The sequence below is a fragment of the Perognathus longimembris genome, chromosome 3, assembly GCF_023159225.1.
Source record: "Perognathus longimembris pacificus isolate PPM17 chromosome 3, ASM2315922v1, whole genome shotgun sequence".
NCBI lineage: Eukaryota > Metazoa > Chordata > Mammalia > Rodentia > Heteromyidae > Perognathus > Perognathus longimembris.
The window spans coordinates 97015052-97032664 of NC_063163.1; the positions used below are offsets into that span (position 1 = coordinate 97015052).

General features: G+C 45.6%; 1 protein-coding gene and 1 long non-coding RNA gene across 5 annotated transcripts in view; one reads left to right on the forward strand and one right to left on the reverse strand.

Moving 5' to 3' along the window:
- Positions 1–6260: 6260 nt before the first annotated feature.
- Positions 6261–17613, forward strand: part of Upb1 (beta-ureidopropionase 1) — an 87459-nt gene continuing 76106 nt past the window's right edge. For all 4 annotated transcript variants that reach the window (XM_048343531.1, XM_048343533.1, XM_048343532.1 and 1 more), the window contains exons 1-2: positions 6261–6426; positions 15925–16096. In XM_048343531.1, the coding sequence (XP_048199488.1) occupies positions 6323–6426; positions 15925–16096 (276 nt within the window). In that variant the 5' untranslated portion in view covers positions 6261–6322. The remainder of the gene's footprint in view (positions 6427–15924; positions 16097–17613) is intronic.
- Positions 9578–17075, reverse strand: LOC125349409. Its single transcript, XR_007210510.1, has 3 exons — positions 16575–17075; positions 12891–12893; positions 9578–9589 (listed from the first exon to the last, which is right to left on the reverse strand). It is a non-coding gene; the product is annotated as an uncharacterized LOC125349409 (long non-coding RNA).

Sequence of the window (17613 nt, forward strand, 5' to 3'; positions counted from 1 at the left end):
TTTTCTCTGGAGATTGTAGAGGCCTAGTTTGAAGAGGAATTTTGATGGATTGCTCTGGACTCTGGTCAAAATCAGTTTGGTTCCTTAGGTGAGATAAACAAGGCCAACTTGGCCTAGATCAGAGAGAAATCATTTTAAAAGAGACTACTGAGGACATAGGGATCCTGATTCTTAGGATTAAAGCCTGCTACTCTAGCAGTCACATGATCCCAAAACGGAGGCTTTGAGGCCCCGGGATTTAGCAATAACAGTTTGTTAGAAAGTACAAGATCCAGATGCCTATGGCTCATGCCTATATTCCTAGTTAATTTAAGAGATTGAAACTGGAAAATCATGGTTCAAAGCCAGCCTGGGCGCAAATAGTCTTTGGGAATCTAGCTCTAAAATAACCAGCAGAAGGCAGGGCTGACAGTATGGCTAAAGTGGTACAATGACAGCCTTAAATAAGAAAGCCAAGCGAGAGTGGAAGACCTGGAGTTCAAGCCCTCATACTCACATATAAAGAGAGGAAGAGAGAAAGAGAGGGGGCGGGGGAGGATAGGGGAAGGGGGAGAGAAAAGGGAAGGGGAAAAGGAACCTAACCAAAAAATAGGGGACTCAATGACTAGGATGAGACTCAAAATCCAGATCCTGTAGTATTTGGCAAAGCCAAGTTTATAGAACTGATATACAACTTACCACACAAATTTAGAGTCATCTTAGCAAAGCCAAATTTAAAAGGCAAAACTAAGTTTAAAAGGAGGCTATGAACTGTGAAACAAGAGTGAGACTTACATTTAAGGAAACACAACAGAACCAAATACTTAACTGGTGTACAACGTGGTTTGGTGTTCTAAATGTGGGAGACTAGTTACTAGATTTGGGCTATGAAATCAGGCAGAGATAGCATCAAGGTTGAGGATCTGAAATAGTACTCAGATTCTGGAACTAAGGGAAGGACTGATACAGTGTTTAAGTTGGGGCTGACCTTATTAGTGGTAAGACTGTTGGTGGAGCATAGAATCTGGTAAATTATTGATACTGCAAGTCTTCTACAATGTCATTCGTATACAATACAGCCTCTATGGTTTAAGAATTCCAGTTACCTACAGATGGTAAAGCACTGGTACTCAGTGTAAGTCTGTCTGATCTGACTTAACAAATATCTAATTATTTCTAAATACTTATTTTACTCTTAAGTCTAGGTATCTACTTGCTCTCTAACCCCCATACAGCTGTTGGTTTTTTTTCTTTCTCCTAATTGAGCTCCTGATACGGCCACTTTCACCTCAAAATTGTTCTTTACAATGATGAAACTGTTTCACGCTCTGACTCTGGGAATAGACCTTTCTCCAATAGGTTCCAGAATCTAACAAAGTTTATAGGCTTTAGTAATAAGGTAATCTTTCCTTTTAAACTGAAACCAACCAAACACACCAAAAGTTTAATTAAAAAAATAAGATGGGTGCAATGGCTCAAGCTTGTAATCCTAGCTACTCCGGAGGTGGATTTCTGGGGATCATGGTGCAAAACCAAGTTGTGCAAAAAGTTCACAAGACTATACACCTGTTAGCACAGCTGCAGGAGAAGCACAATGGCTGGCCATGGTGGTGTGTGTCTTATCACCAGCAATCTCTGGAAGCACAAGTAGGACTGCAGCCCAGGCAAGAGCTCCTCCCCATCTTAAAAATAACCAAAGCAAAAAGGAATCGAAGGTATGACTCAAGTGGAAGACTGCTTGCCTAACAAGCTTGAGGCCTGAGTTCAATTCCCAGAACTGAAAAATAAAGATTTTAATAAAAACATCTTCCCATTATATGTCCTTCAGTAAGACATTGTGACTTTCACATCTTCAGATTCCAACTGTCTTTTTTTTTTTCTATGGCTTGTTGATGGTCATTTGGACTTGATCTTCGGTATTTTCTTTTTGTCCTTTGTTTGTTTTGGCTTCATGTACTGTACTTCATGTTACTGTACAAATCAGTTTCCACAGTTCAATGACTTAGCAGATGATTGATTTTTCTTCTACAATACTCCCACCAAGTGGTCATCTTGGACTATATTTGAATGCCCTGAGTGATGAGAACTCATCTACTGTAGTCTTTCTAGCTTATCTTTGACATCAACAGTTGGGAATAACTGTTGGGCTGGTAGACACCTCCTTTTGTTTTTTCAAATTTTTATTATCAAACTGATGTACAGAAAGGTTACAGTTTCATATGTTAGGCACTGGATACATTTCTTGTACAGTTTGTTACCTTGTCCTTCATACCCCCCACCCTCCTCCCCCTTTCCCTCCCCCCCCCCTCCACGGAGGTGTTCAGTTCACTTACACCAAACAGTTTTGCAAGTATTGCTTTTGTAGTTGTTTGTCTTTTTTTACCCTGACACCTCCTTTTTTAATTCCAACTTTCCTTATGGACATATGAAATAAATAGAAACCTTTTATATGTCACTTTCTCGTTTCCAAGTTTACTTTATCTTAACAAATGTTCTCAGTCTTCCAAATCATTTTGCTCTCCAACATCATCTCTCTTGCTTTGGTAAGCATTCAAGATAACCTAGAAAAAAAAAAGACAATAACCTAGAGTTAGACAAACTTTAGGTGTGTTTCAGGGTAAAACAGAATGAGCCAGTCATCTACTTTATGTTCTCAACACTACTTTTGGGTTCTTGGGGAAAGTTTTAGCATAGCAAAGATTTATTTTAGTTTAACTGGACTAAAGTAGGGAGAAAGATTTCCTGAACCTCATGCAGAAAATGAAATTAAAGACTCAAATGGCAATACTTGTTAGGAGCTGATGTCTCATGCCTATAATCCTACCTACTCAGAATGTGTGTTTATCAACTGCTATTTCAGTATTTTAAGTTGTAAACCCTTACTACAAATATCTGTCTCATTTTATTTAGACAATTTACCCACTTTTCTAAGCTGCAATATAGATTTGGAGGCATTGATGAAAGATATTTTTCAGATAATCATATTTTACAACCATGTGTATGTCAGGCAGTGTTTAAGCAAGAGTTCTTTAAATGAAGAGCATAACTATTTTGTTGTTGAGAAGATGTGGCTTCTTTTTATGAAACTAATATTAAGCAAATCTTATCTACGGAAGATTTCCCCAAGTCAAGTAAATCTTGAAAAGCACCTGGGACTGGGCATGGTGGTGCTTACCTATATCCCAGCACTCCAGAGGCAGGAAGACCACTTTGGCGGCAGATTGCGCTAGTGATACCTGTCTCAAAACCAAAAAAAAAAAAAAATAGCTTTTAGCTCATCAGTGCTCATTTATTTCTAAATTTATTTTGATACCATGTAAACAACAAGCAAACATATGCACACCAATAGAGAGATAACATATAATGCACACCTACACAGAATTCAAATATGCTATAGATTGCATCATTTCCCAAGTTTTCTTTCTTTAGATTATAATCATTTTGGTGGTCAAGGGGCTTGAACTCTGGACCTGGGCACTGTCCTTGAGTTCTTCAGCTTAAGGTTAGTGCTCTACCACTTGAGCCACAGGGCCAATTTTGGTTTTCTGGTGGTTCAGTGGAGAGAAGAGTCTCCCAGCCTTTCCTGCCCTGGTTGGCTTTGAACCATGATCCTCAGATCTCAGCCTCCTGAGAAGCTAGGATTACAGGCATGAACCACCACCGGTGCCTGGCTGATAGTTTCTTTCATAGCCCAAAATAACCCTTAATCTTTTGCACTTCCAAAGGTTGAAATAAAGTAGATTTTTATTATGTCAAGGACCCAGAAGTTAACCTAACCACCATTGTAGGGCTCAGTGGAAGCAAAAAAGTGAAAAGTCAAAAGGACTAATCAGCAAAATGACTTGCAAATAAAATTTATCTACTTGCTAAATCCTTCTAACTTGTTTTCTGACCAGGTGCAGCCCTTCAATGAGTAAGAAAAGCAAAACTTTCTATGTTCATCCAACCTAAAAAAGACTTCTTGAGCTTTCCAATGTCATTTTTGTTTCAGAGCTCTCTCTCTCTCTCTCTCCTTTCTCTTCTTCCTCTTCCCTGTCCCATCTCCTCCCTCCCCTCCTCTCTCTCTCTCTCTCTCTCTCTCTCTCTCTCTCTCTCTCTCTCTCTCTCGCTGTTATGTAGCCCAGGTTGTAATCTTCCTGCCTCCACCTTCTGAGCTGAGCACTGGAATTCAGGCCAGTACATCCAGCCACTTAGAATGTGCTTAAAGAACCTGTCATTACATAACCATAAAACGCATTAGCAAGAGAAACAGTAGAATGTTAACCAGATGCAAAACCAGTCACAATCCACAGCATAATAACCAGTTACATCGACCACTGCACAAAAGTTGTTTGGGGCTGGGGATGTGGCTTAGTGGTAGAGTGCTTGCCTAGCATGTATGAAGCCCTGGGCTCCATTCCTCAGTACCACATAAACAGAAAAATCCAGAAGTGGCGCTATGGATCAAGTGGTAGAGTGCTGGCATTGAGCTGAAGAGTTCAATGAACTCAAGCCCAGAGTTCAAGTCCCATGACCAACCAAAAAAAAAAAAGTGCTTTCAGGCTGGGAATATGGCCTAGTGGTAAAGTGCTCTCCTAGTATACACGAAGCTCTGGGTTTGATTCCTCAGCACCACATATATAGAAAAGGCCAGAAGTAGTGCTGTGGCTCAAGTGGTAGAGTGCTAGCCTTTAGCAAAAAGAAGCCAGGGACAGTGCTCAGGCCCTGAGTTCAAGCCCCAGGACTGGCAAAGAACAAAACAAAACAAAAAGTGCTTTCAGAGGCAAGAGTGGTGGCTCATACCTGTGATCCTAGCTACTTGGGAGCAGAGATGGGGAAGACTGTTGTTGAGGCCAGCTTGGACAAATGTTTACAAGACCCTATCTCAGCCAATAAAAAAGCTGTTACCCAGCTACACAGAAAGCATAAATAGGAGAATTATGATCCAGGCTGGCCTGAACATAAACATGAAACCCTATTTTAAAAAATCACTGTGGGCTGGGAATATGGCCTAGTGGTAGAGTGCTTGCCTTGTATACATGAAGTCCTGGGTTCAATTCCTCAGCACCACATATATAGAAAAGGCCAGAAGTGGTGCTGTGGCTCAAGTGGCAGAGTTCTAGCCTTGAGCAAAAAGAAGCCAGGGACAGTGCTCAGGCCCTGAGTCCAAGGCCCAGGACTGCCAAAAAAAAAAAAAAATCACTAAAGCCAAAAGAACTGGGACATGGCTCAAGTGGTAGAGTGCCTGTCTGGGAAATGTACTGTCCTGAGTTAACACCCCAGCACTGCTAAAACAAAAACAAGTAGAGCGCTGGAGGTGGCAAGTTTGCAAGAGGCCAAACAAGGGTTTGTTTGGACAACGGTTCAGTCCTCCTATGCTTGCTTGAGAGGGGCTGGTCTTGCGATTCTGATTGTCAGGGTTGAAAAGACATCCCCTTACTGGCTTCCCAGCGAGTGACACCCCCTTGGATGCTCTCACCGCTGCTGTCTGTGAAGTCTATAAAGCAGGCCTGCCCGATACCGAAGTGCCCCTGTGGGCGCACTCACTATTAAAAGCAGGGCTGAGGAGGGTATGGAGCGCAGCCGGCACCTCTGCCCCGGTGCTCCTCCATTCCAAGGAGCATGGCACTGCAGCTCTGACCTCCGGCCGGAAGTCTCCATGCCCAGGCTCTGGCCAGAGGGACCTGGGACTCCAGGCTTCTTGGATTCAGGGGGTTAGAAAATCTCAGACATATAGCGCTTCCCGAAGGCAGGTGCTTCTTCCTGCCCAAGAGATACAGAAACTCAACTCCGTGCCTCCCTCAGAGGTCCTGGTAGGTGGGGCGGACCCACTTGGCTTGCTGCCCTTTGGACCAAGGGCGCCCCAGGCCGCCTCCACTGTGGGACTATTTAACTGAGCGCTGCGCGCCGGGCTCCCGCAGGCCCCGCCCCACCCAAAGGCCCCGCCCCTCCCTCCCCCGCGGGCCCCGCCCCGCCCCGCTCGCCACTGGCTCGGCCAGTCTTCAAGGCCCCGCCTCCAAGCGCGAGGCGGGCCTGGGAGATTCCCGAAGGCCAGGAAGGGTACCTCTACTGAAGAGGACTGCCACGGCCGGGCTGAGGCTTCTGACCTCGTGCGGACCCAGGCGAACTTGGACCCGGCCGGCGCGCGCCTGAGGCGCCTCGGCTCACGCGGGCTTGAGCTCGGAGGGGGCGTGTCCTGGCGCGTGGCAAGACAGGCGCGAAGGGCAAGGGGGTGGTCCTACCCGCGAGGCTCCGCAGCGCTGATTGGCTGCTCCCCGGGGCGTGTCACGTGGGGGCCGCTCTTGAGCTCTGGGTGCCTCGCACTCGGCTGGACCCCGAAGGCAGCGCTGGTGGAGTTGAGTCGATGGCGGGATCCGAGTGGCCGTCGCTGGAACGGTGCTTGGAGGCACACGTGCCCTCGGCAGACTTACGGGAAGTGAAGCGCATTCTGTATGGCAAGGAGACCAGGTGCGGGGCACGGAGGCTTGGTCGCGAGGTTCTGGAGCCACCTAGAGTATCAGTTTGGGGGTCCAAGGGAAAGACGTCTAGGTCTTGCAGGCCTCAGCAAGGATGAAGTCCCGTCTAGCTAGGCAGACACATGGGATGTCTAGATGTGATCTTGTGGCCTTCAGGAGTTGCAGGATTCTGGGGTGAACCTTCTAAACATGTGCCCCCATGTGGTCCTGAAGTAGAGGGTAAGGACCTGGAGTGGGGAATTACTCTCCAGGGCTCCCCCCCCCCCCCTCCACCTGAATTCCCTTTTCCCCTTTGATCTGCTTTTCCCAGAACCAGGTGAGTTCTGTGTGTTTGGTCAGTTCAATGCCTTCAACCTGGGCATGCCCCCTGCCCCTAGCAGATGACCTTGGTTGCTGGAAGCAATCAGCAGTGACCTTGTGCCTTGGAAGTAAAGGCCCCTGAACCTTACAGGCAAAGGGAACTTTCTCAGTGTTGACTCACAAGAATTAGTTACCATGTAGTACAGTGCAAATTATTTTCTACTTCTCAGCAGCTGTGTGTGCATCACCGGGGCTTTCTGAGGGCAGTGACCTGCCAGACATGGGCATACAGAACTCTTCCACTCATTTCTTTCAGTCCTTCTTTGCAACGACCAAAAAGATATCTTTAAAATGTAAATCACAGGGCTGGGAATATGGCCTAGTGGCAAGAGAGCTTGCCTCATATACGTGAAGCCCTGGGTTCGATTCTCCAGCACCACATATCTAGAAAACGGCCAGAAGTGGCGCTGTGGCTCAAGTGGCAGAGTGCTAGCCTTGAGCAAAAAGAAGCCAGGGACAGTGCTCAGGCCCTGAGTCCAAGGCCCAGGACTGGCCAAAAAACAAACAAAAAAAAAAATGTAAATCACATCCTGATGCTCCCCCCTCTCACTTAAAACTCTCTAAGGGATTTCTTGGGCTAGTGGAATCAAGTACAAACCCTGACTCTCAAATTTGAGATTGAATTCCTTTTACTTCCTTGCTAATTTTTGGGCTCCAGGCCTTCCCTAGTTCAGCCAGATGGCTTGCTTCACGTGTGGTGGTTTTGCATTAGGAATCTGAGTAGCTCCTAACTGGAGGCGGTGATTGAATGAGTGGTTCCCATTGTGTGTAGTTAGTGCAGGGAGGCCAAATGCAAGAATGTCTTCACAGATGATCTGTAAGAGTAAAACAACTGCCTTGGCATTTTGCCAAACCAACAGGCTCTTCACACCTAAAGAGGGGCTGGATGGTTCTCAAGTTTGTTTCCAATGTATCCATTCTCTTCTCTACTTTCCACTGCACTTGTAAAGACTAGTCATCTAGGAAGCATTAAATTTGAGGCTCCTGTCTTGCCAGGCTTGATTCTTGTTTTTGTCTTGCACTAGTACTGGGACTTAAACTCAGAGCCTAGGCACTGCCTCTTTGCTCAAGGCTAGCACTCTGTGACTTGAGCTATACCTTCACTTTGGGCTTTTTGATGGTTAATTGGAGATAAGAGTCTCATAGACTTTCCTACCTGGGCTAGATTTGAACCTTCATCCTCTCAGTTTTCAGCCTCCTGGAGTAGCCAGGATTACAGATATGAGCCACTGGCATCCAGCATCAGGCTAGAGTCTATGAAAGGGAATTAGCTTGTTTTCAGTAGGCATGTTCTGGAGAAAATGATGGAATGAATTAGATGGGATGGGTGTTAGAAGAAAGTAAAGATGAAGGGCTTAGGAAAAGAAAAGTTTCCCAAAGAAGTGACTGATGTAGGCTGAGTAGGTCAAGGACTACCATGCGAGAGAGATTTTTATTAACATTTGGGGAATTGGATTTGTAAGGCCTCATTTTCAGACCTGGCTCACAATAACTGAACAAGTTGCTCTTCCTCTCTGTTCTTTTGTATTTAGCACATAGCCCTTCCAGGTTTTGATTTTCAAAATGTAAACTTTGTACTTGCTTGGTCTTTGTGATTGGATGGGCTGGCTTATGAGCAGGATTTCCAACTAAATAGAAAATTATGCTTAACTACTTAAACAATTTCCTGCTTAAACTCTGGTTCACACTTCACAGTCAACCTTGGGCATGGCCATTTGTGTAAAGGCCTGGTAAGCCTAGAATTCTCAGTCCTTTTCCCTGAGCTTCTCAGCTGTGCTCTATACAAGACCATTTTCTCTCTAAGCTACTTCACTTTTGCAATACAGAGGAAATATTTGCTAAGTGAATGAACTAGATGGGCTTTGCCTGTGCCAGACAGATAAAATCTCCAAGGAATAGACTTCCAATTGTAAGATAACCAGAAGCAAGAAGCATTCACTCACCCAACAAAGATTTATTGATCACTGGGTTGTTGTTTTTTATTTGTTTTGTTTTTGTTGCCAGTCCTGGGGCATGGACTCAGGGCCTGGGCACTGTCCCTGGCTTCTTTTTGCTCAAGGCTAGCGCTCTACCTCTTGAGCCACAGCACCACTTTTGGACTTTTTTCTACATATGTGGTGCTAAGGAATCAAACCCATGGCTTCAAATATACGAGGCAAGCACTTTACCACTAGGCCATATTCCCAGCCCTGATCACTGTTTTTGTGCTGGAAACTAGTTTTTTGATGGTGGTAGTTTTGTTTCTAGTGGTTGCTGAGGATCAAACATAGGGTCCTATGCATGACCAATGATTGATCCACTGATTAATGCCTTCAGCCTTCTGTCTTTTTTTTTTTTTTGCCAGTCCTGGGACCTGGTCCTGGGGCTTGAACTCAGGGCCTGGGCATTGTCCATGAGCTTCTTTGTTGCTCAAAGCAAGCAATCTACCACTTGAGGCTTTTGTGAGTAGTTAAGAGTCTCACGGACTTTTCTGACCTGGATGGCTTTGAACCGAGATCCTCAGATCTCAGCCTCTTGAGTACCTAGGATTACAGGTGTGAGCCACCGATGCCTGGCTGTTTTCATCTTTTGATGGTTGTGTTACATCTTGATGGAAGGATAGAGGAAGAACCTAAGAAAATTGAAATGTTTAGGGAAATTAGGAAGACTTTCCAGGAGTGCTGTTTTGAGCTGCGACTTAGAGACAGAGAAATTCATTTGCAGAGAGGAAGAACTGGCTGTTGTATCCTGAGGGCTCTGTATGCATGTGATGGAAGAAGCCTTTAAAAGTATTCCTTGGTCCTGTCTACAGGTATCTTTGTCATCATCTCTAGGTGAAAATATCTAGAGGTTATTTGCTTGCATGGAGGTGGGGCTGGGGGGAGTGGGGTGCTGGAAATGACCCCTGCAGGCTGGAGGAGAAGAGATAGTGTGGGAGAGGCCTAGAGGGCTGGGGAATCTGGGTATTAAAGGAGTCTGAGGACAGAGACTCTAGAAGTGAGGATGTATAGGTGGTAAGGCTCTAAGGTGGGACTGGAAATAAACCTGATGATACATAGATGTCTGTTAGGTGAAGAAGTGCTGGCTTAAATGTCAAAAAGGCAAGGGAAATCCAAACATGGGGAGTGAGAGCCAGAAAAGAGAGGAATGAGGAGAGAATTAGAAATGAGGGATGAGCAGAGGAACATTTAGGGGGAAGAGAGAGCGAGTAGTGTGTAGAATAGTCTTTTTTTTTTTTTTTTTTTTTTTTTTTGCTAGTCTTGGAGCTTGGACTCAGGGCTTGGGCACTGTCCCTGAGCTTTTTGCTCAAGGCTAGCACTCTACCACTTGAGTCATAGTGCCACTTCCAGCTTTTTTTGTTTATGTGTTGCTGAGGAATCTAACCCAGGGCTTCATACATGCTAGGCAAGCACTCTATCACTAAGCCACATTCCCAGCCCTAGTCTCTTCTTTTTTAATGGAAGCTTTTTTTTTCCAGTCCTGGGTCTTGAACTCAGCACCTAGGTGCTGTCCCTGAGCTTCTCTTGCTAGCACTCTACCACTTGAGTCACAGTGCCACTTCCAGCTTTTTTTGTTTATGTGGTACTGAGGAATAGAACCCAGGGCTTCATGTATACTAGGCAGGCACTCTACCACTAAGCCACATTCCCAGCCCTTAATGGGAACTTTTAATGGTGAATATCTAAGTTTATGTATACTAAATATAGGGAAAGGTATCTCAGCCACATAGACATGTCATTTAACAATAGAAACACTTTCATGTTTAGGTGATTTTTTTTTTGTAGTTTAAACATCATTGTGTATACTAAGAATACTGACACAAACTTATACAGTGTAGATCAATGGCTTAAAGTGACTTGTTATAATCCAGGGTCTTTCACATGCTAGACTAGTAATCTAGCATTGAGCTATAGGCTATACCCCAGCTCTTCACCATGCTCCCTCCCCACCACACCAGTTAGAGGTTTGAAATCTGGTCCTTATTCTTGCTAGCACTTTACCACCTGAGTCATGCCTCCAGCCCATCTTCTTGTTGTTGTTTTGTTTTTTGCCAGTCGTGGGGCTTGGACCCAGGGCCTGAGTACTGTCCCTGGCTTCTTTTTGCTCAAGACTAGCACTCTATCACTTGAGCCACAGCACTACTTCTGGCCTTTTCTATATATGTGGTACTGAGGAATCAAACCCAGAGCTTCATGTATACTAGGAGAGCACTTTACCACTAGGCCACATTCCCTGCCCTCCTGCCCATCTTCTTGGTGGTAATTTTGGAGATGGCATCTTGTAGACTTCTCTGCCTGAGCTAGCTTTGAAGCTGGATCCTCTGGATCTCAGCCTCTTGAGTATTTAGGATTATAGGTGTGAGCTACCAGCATCTGGCTCAACATATCCTCTTGATACAATCAAGTAGAATAAACATGAAATGTTAGAGGTTACTGCTGCTGGCATATGGTATACTGTTTTACATTAAACTTTTTTTTTTCCCAGTCCTGGGGCTTGAACTCAGAGCCTGGGCTCTGTCCCTGAGCCTCTGTGTTTAAGGATAGTGCTCTATCACTTGATCCACAGCACCACTTCTGGGTTTTTTGGTGTTTTTAAAAAAATTTTTTTGAATAGTTTATTGGAGATAAGAATCTCAGGGATCTTCCTGCCTGGGCTGGCTTTGAACCATGATCCTCAGATCTCAGTCTCCTGAGTAGCTAGGATTACAAGAGTGAGCCACCAGTGCCCAGATACATTAACCTTTTTTACAGGTAGAAAATATACTGTAGGGTAGAGGCATGGTTCAGTAGTAAATTGTCTCTGGCTGCCAAGCAATGGGATCTGAGTTTAAACCTCAGTACCACTAAGAAAATATACTCTGGGGGCTGGGGATATAGCCTAGTGGCAAGAGTGCCTGCCTCGGATACACGAGGCCCTAGGTTCGATTCCCCAGCACCACATATACAGAAAACGGCCAGAAGCGGCGCTGTGGCTCAAGTGGCAGAGTGCTAGCCTTGAGCGGGAAGAAGCCAGGGACAGTGCTCAGGCCCGGAGTCCAAGGCCCAGGACTGGCCAAAAAAAAAAAAAAAGAAAATATACTCTAAAAGAACATTTTAGAGATAGTAAACCTTGACTTTAATCCCAATATTACCAAAAAAGTAAATAGCTGGGTTCCAGTGGCTCATGCCTATAATCCTAACTACTCAGGAGACTGACATCTGAGCATGTGGTTCGAAGCCAGCCAGAGCAGGAAAGTCCGTGAGAATCTTAGCTCCAATTAAGCACCAAAAAAAAGCTGGAAGGCTGGGCACTGGTGGCTCAGCCTGTAATCCTAGCTACTCAGGAGGCTGAGATCTGAGGATTGTGGTTCAAAGCCAGCAGGAAAGGCAATGAGACTCTTATCTCCAATTAACCACAAGAAAACCAGAAGTGGCACTGTGGCTCAAGTGGTAGAGCACAAGCCTTGAGCACAAAGTTTTGGGATAGCACCCAGGCCCTGAGTTCAAGCCTCAGGCCTGGCACCAAAAAAAAAAAAAAAGTGTAGTACATATAGAAAACCAGTAATACAGTTATTATTATCAAATATTATGTACTGTATATTTTTTATACCAGGATTCTTACAAATATGTAAGTAATGTGTTAACATTATGTTATGACAGCTATTTCTCAGCTCCATTAAGGTGTCATACATCATATCCCATAGGACCATAGACATGCTTAGGTTTCAGCACTGTCGGAAATGTTATGTGGTTCATGTCTATCAAAAGAAAAGGTGAAGGTAAAGGGAAGAAAATGCAGAGAACCATGATACTTGAGACGTCTGCCCTTGTGTTAAATCTTTGGAAGGATGCAACGTTTTTAGGAGGGTCATCACTGAATTGGGAATTAGGACTTAGGAAAAATTAATTTTATACCCTTTCTATTCTTTGTCCCTCCCAAGCCCCCCCTGCTTCATGTCCATGTTCTATTTATAATTTAAAATGATGCTGGGAAAGACTCAGAGGAAAGGTGAAGTTCTCCAAGTGAGAACTTGCTGGAGAAGCAGACGCTTAGAGTCCTTGGGCCAAGTCTGCCTAGACAAGTAGAGGGACAAGAAAGAGGGGCCCAGGTGGGTGTGGCAGCTGGGCCAGAAATAACTTGCTTCTATTCTTAAAGTTGGGAATGAGGGCAGGAGGGATAGGACCCTCAGCAGAGTGAGGGACTGAAAGTCAACTGTAGGGACCAAGGAAGGCTGCGGGCAGTAGGAGCCATGATGAAGATACTAACCAGCGTCTGGGAGGGCCTAGTTCATGGTTCAGAAGTAGTGCCTGATAGCTCTGTCCAAGGCACAGGGAACCTCTTCCAGGCCTCTTTTTGTGAGGCTACTAATCCTGATGGTGAGGGCCCCACCCTTGTAACTTGATCTTGTCCCTCCAGGGTTTTTCACCATGTGACTGAGAGGAAGTGACATAATTTTTAGTGCCTTGCAGTGCCTCCCCCCTCACCTCCCATGCCAAGCCTTTGATGAACACAGTTTATTGATCATGTCTGTGTTCCTTGAATATACTTTTTAGATACAGGGAAGAAGAATATGATGACATGTCATTCTAAATAACAAAACGGCAGAGATGTGTGTGTGTGTGTGTGTGTGTGTGTGTGTGTGTATGTGTATGTGTATGCATGCATGCGTGTGTATGCGCTAATATTGGGGCTTGAGCTCAGTACCTCGCCATTGTCCCTTAGCATTTTTGCTCAGGGCTAGCATGCCACCACTTGAGTGACAGCTCTACTTCTGGCATTTTGCTGATTGGAGATAAGAGTCGCATGTGCTTTTTTTTTTTTTTTTTGCCTGATCTGGCTTCAAATCACCATCCTCAGATTTCAGCCTCCTCAGTAGTTAGTATTACAGGCACGAACCACAGGCACCTGGTTGGAATTATAGGCATGAGCCACAGGCACCTAGTGGGCAGAGAAATTACTTACAGGTGGTGGCCTTGAAAATAGATCAAGGTGTTGAGGAACAGTAGATTCTAAGGGTAGCTGATCTAAAAGTACCTCATCCCAGGAGAATAAATGTAAGGCAGTATATAATATTATGTCAGCAGCAACCTCTCTGGGAGAGTACATGTCTGCAAGATGGTAAGAATGAGCAAGTTTACAGTTTCAGGCCTGGAAGGAGTGGAGGCAGCACTGGCACAGGAAGGGTGGGAGGAAGGGCAGTTACAGAACAATGGAGCTGATGGTGGTGGAAGGACAGAGGACAACTGTGGGCTGTGAATGAAGAGAGATAGTGGTTACAATCTTGGTCCCCCTGTCTTCCTGGACTGAGAACACAGGCCTCTCCCAGGTGAGTCCTGTCCCAGGGCCACCAGCCTTTCTGCTTCTCCCTGTGACTGCCCTGGTTGTAGCTTCTGAAGAGGAAGCTGTATGACTCTGTCCACCATGAATGACTTGTCCAGGGCTGTGGCCCACAAGAGGGGCCTTCCACCCAAGGGTGGGAGGACTGACAGGCAGTCACAGCCAGGGGAGGCAAGGTGTGGGCACTGGTGCTATTTCTAACTGCCAGCGGGAAAGGCAGCCTTGACTGTTTGGGAAGCAGGCTGCTCGTCAGGGGTGGAGCCCAGCTCTCAGCTGTCAGGGCTGTCACAGGGAAAGCACTTGGCAGGGGGCGGCAACAGGGGGCTTGGGCTGACAGGGCTGTGATTTTGAAAGAAATGTCTCTAAGAAAGCGATTTAAAGTAGGAGAGAAATATTATTCTTAGATAATGGCTGTCAGGTTCTTTTTTGAGGTGTTCTCTGAGTATTTCATAATCATCTCCTCCTTACATGGTAAGCCCTTCCTGGCCTGGGGCCATGAACTGTGCCTCTGGGGGTTCACCCGGGGCCCTGGGCATGCCACAGGTGTCAGGAGGCATTTGCTGCCTGACTAATGGTCACCTGGGTAGAAGGCTTTCTAAATAAGTCTCTAGGGCTTATTAATAAACTACAGTGTAGTTAATAAACTACAGTGTTGGATGGATCTTTGAGCTGAATCCTTGGTTCCATCATGGAACCCACTGAGGACCAGGTATGGTACCAGACCCCTCAGCAGGAGCAGCAGAGGACAGGGCCCTGGGGGTCACCCATGTGAGACCCAGTTTCCTTAGGTGTTCCTCCTGTAGGGCCTTCCTCTTAGGGTCAGTCCTTGGTCTCCTCAGGCCTGTCTCCTGACTCTTCTCATGCCCAGGGTACTCCAGCCCCTAGGCTCAGCATAGCCTACTCATTCTGGGTCAGAATCTTTTATTTTTTTGTTGGTCATGGGGCTTGAACTCGGGGCTTGGGTGCTATCCTTGAGCTCTCTTGCTCAAGTCTAGCACCCTACTACTTTTATCTACGTCCAGTTTTCTGGTGGTTCATTGGAGATAAGAGTCTCATGGACTTTTGTGCCTTGGCTAGCTTTGAACTGCGATCCTTAGAGCTCAGCATCCTGAGTAGCTAGGATTACAGGTGTGAGCTGTAATGATTTCATCCAGGAATGATTTCATTATTGAAATCATTTCTCTCCTTCTATGCTTACTGCTGGGATTTTAATCCTTGCCCCAATGTCAGTAACTCCAAAACACTAGTTTTGACTAGTTATACTCCCTCCATTTGCAAAACCTCACCATGCTGCCTCCTCCCCGACTGCTAGGTCAAGTCCAGATTCACTCTAGTGTCCATTCATGGTTCAGCCTCTCTGCTCAACAGACACTTTGGACTCTGGAACTAGGAGGTTTTGCCAGAACATTCCCAGCTCTTCTTTGCCTGATAAACAACCTGAGGGGAGGAGAGGGTTATTTTACTTCATTTTTTTCTTTTTCTTCTTGTTGTTGTTTTGTTTTGCCAGTCCTGGGGCTTGGACTCAGGGCCTGAGCACTGTCCCTGGCTTCTTTTTGCTCAAGGCTAGCACTCTGCCACTTCAGCCACAAGGGCCACTTCTGGCCTTTTCTGTTTGTGGTGCTGAGGATTGAACCCAGGGCTTTGTGCATGCTAGGCAAGCACTCTACCACTAAACCACATTCCCAGTCCCACTTCCTTTTTTTGTTTAGAATGTTGGAGATGGAACCCAGGATCTTGTACATGCGTTGCCTCTGAGCTACACCCCCCATCCCTGAGAGGGCTAAAGTAAGTGCAGCAAACATCATTCACATCCACTCCCTGTTGTTTCATTTAGGAAGCTGGATCTGCCCGGAAGAGCTTTTGAAGCTGCTTCGGAAAGAGGCTTTGAACTGCAGGGATATGCCTTTGAGGCGGCTGAGGAGCAGCTGAGATGCCCCAGAATCGTGCGTGTGGGACTAATTCAAAACAGAACTCCCCTCCCCACCTCCACTCCTGTGACAGAACAGGTGCAGTCCTCCCTTCCTCCTTCCCTCCCTCCTTCCCTCCCTCCTTCCCTCCCTCCTTGCCTCCCTCCTTCCCTCCCTCTTTCCCTCCTTCTCTCCCTCCCTTCTTCCCTCCCTCCCTTCCTTCCTCCCTTCCCCCCCTCCCTTCTTTCCTTCCTTCATTTTTTTTGCTGGTAGTGATATTTGAATTAGCCCTCATTCTCTACCTCAGCTCTCTTGCTCATGGCCGGTGCCCTTCTACTTGAGCCGTGATTTTTGTTCAGCATTTTTTGCCGGTTAATTGGAGATGGAATATTGCAGCTTTTTCTGCTTGGGCCAGCTTTGAGCCATGATCCCTCAGCTATCATGATCATCTGGGTATCCACTTGGAACTGTGATCTTACTAGCTGGGATTACAGGTGTGAGCCACCATTACCCATCATTATTATTCTTTCTTTTGAACACATTGCAGAGCCTGGCTGGCAACTCCCTTTGAGTCTACAGGTCCATGAACCTCAAAAGGTAGCTAAAATGCTCTGCCCTGTCTTCTCTGCTTCCTTCCAGTCTTGGGTTTCCACTCTTCTTTTCTTCTGGTTCTTAGCCTTTCTCTTCCTTCACATTCCTTTCCAAACCTTCCCCATTCCCTTCTACTTCCTATCCTGTCATTGATCCAAAGTTCCATTTACAACTGGGAAGTGGAGTCCTTTTGGCTGTCTCAAGTTCTCTTTATGAGAAGCTCTTCTCAGCTCCCTGCCTGAAGGTTGCCTGCCAGCATACATTGGTCAGGATCATTCTGTGTTTCTGTATACAGAGGAGGGCTCACTGTACCCAGAAGTCTCTTCACAGATCTAAGCTGTCCACAGATCTATGGCAATGTGATGGACTTATGACCTAACAAGTCAATTAGATAGCATTTTTTATTTGATTGTTTTCATTTATTTATATATTTATTTTTTGTGCTTGCTCTAGAACTTGAACTTGGGGCCTGGAGGCTGTCTTTTACCTTTTGGCATACTACCACTTGAGTCACAGCTTCACTTCTGGATTTTTGGTGATTAATTGGTGATAAGGTCTCACTAACTTTTCTGCTTTGGCTGGATTTGAGCCATGATCCTCAGATCTCAGCCACCAGAGTAGTTTGGATTACAGGAGTGAGTCATTGGTACCCAGTTCCTGTTTTTACTGGCTTAAAAAAACATGTCATAGATGTAGATGATTTTATGTATGTCATCACAACAGTTTTCTGACTGCTGAAACTCTGATGGCTTCCTTGGTTTTCTCTTGCATGGGTGAGGACATGGTTTGACTCCAAATACCCCTGTCACACATATCTGCTTCTCAGTTTACTTTTGCCTCTGGACTTGTTGGTGAACATACTATCTCAGTCGTTTCAGATTGTCAGGTTGTAAGGCCAGAGATGTTGCTTTTGCTCCTACTGTACCTCCTTCCACTATACCACTGTACACTTTGAATACTGCCATTGTTGCTGGGTGCTGGTGGCTCATGCCTCTAATCCTAGCTACTCAGCAGGCTGAGATTTG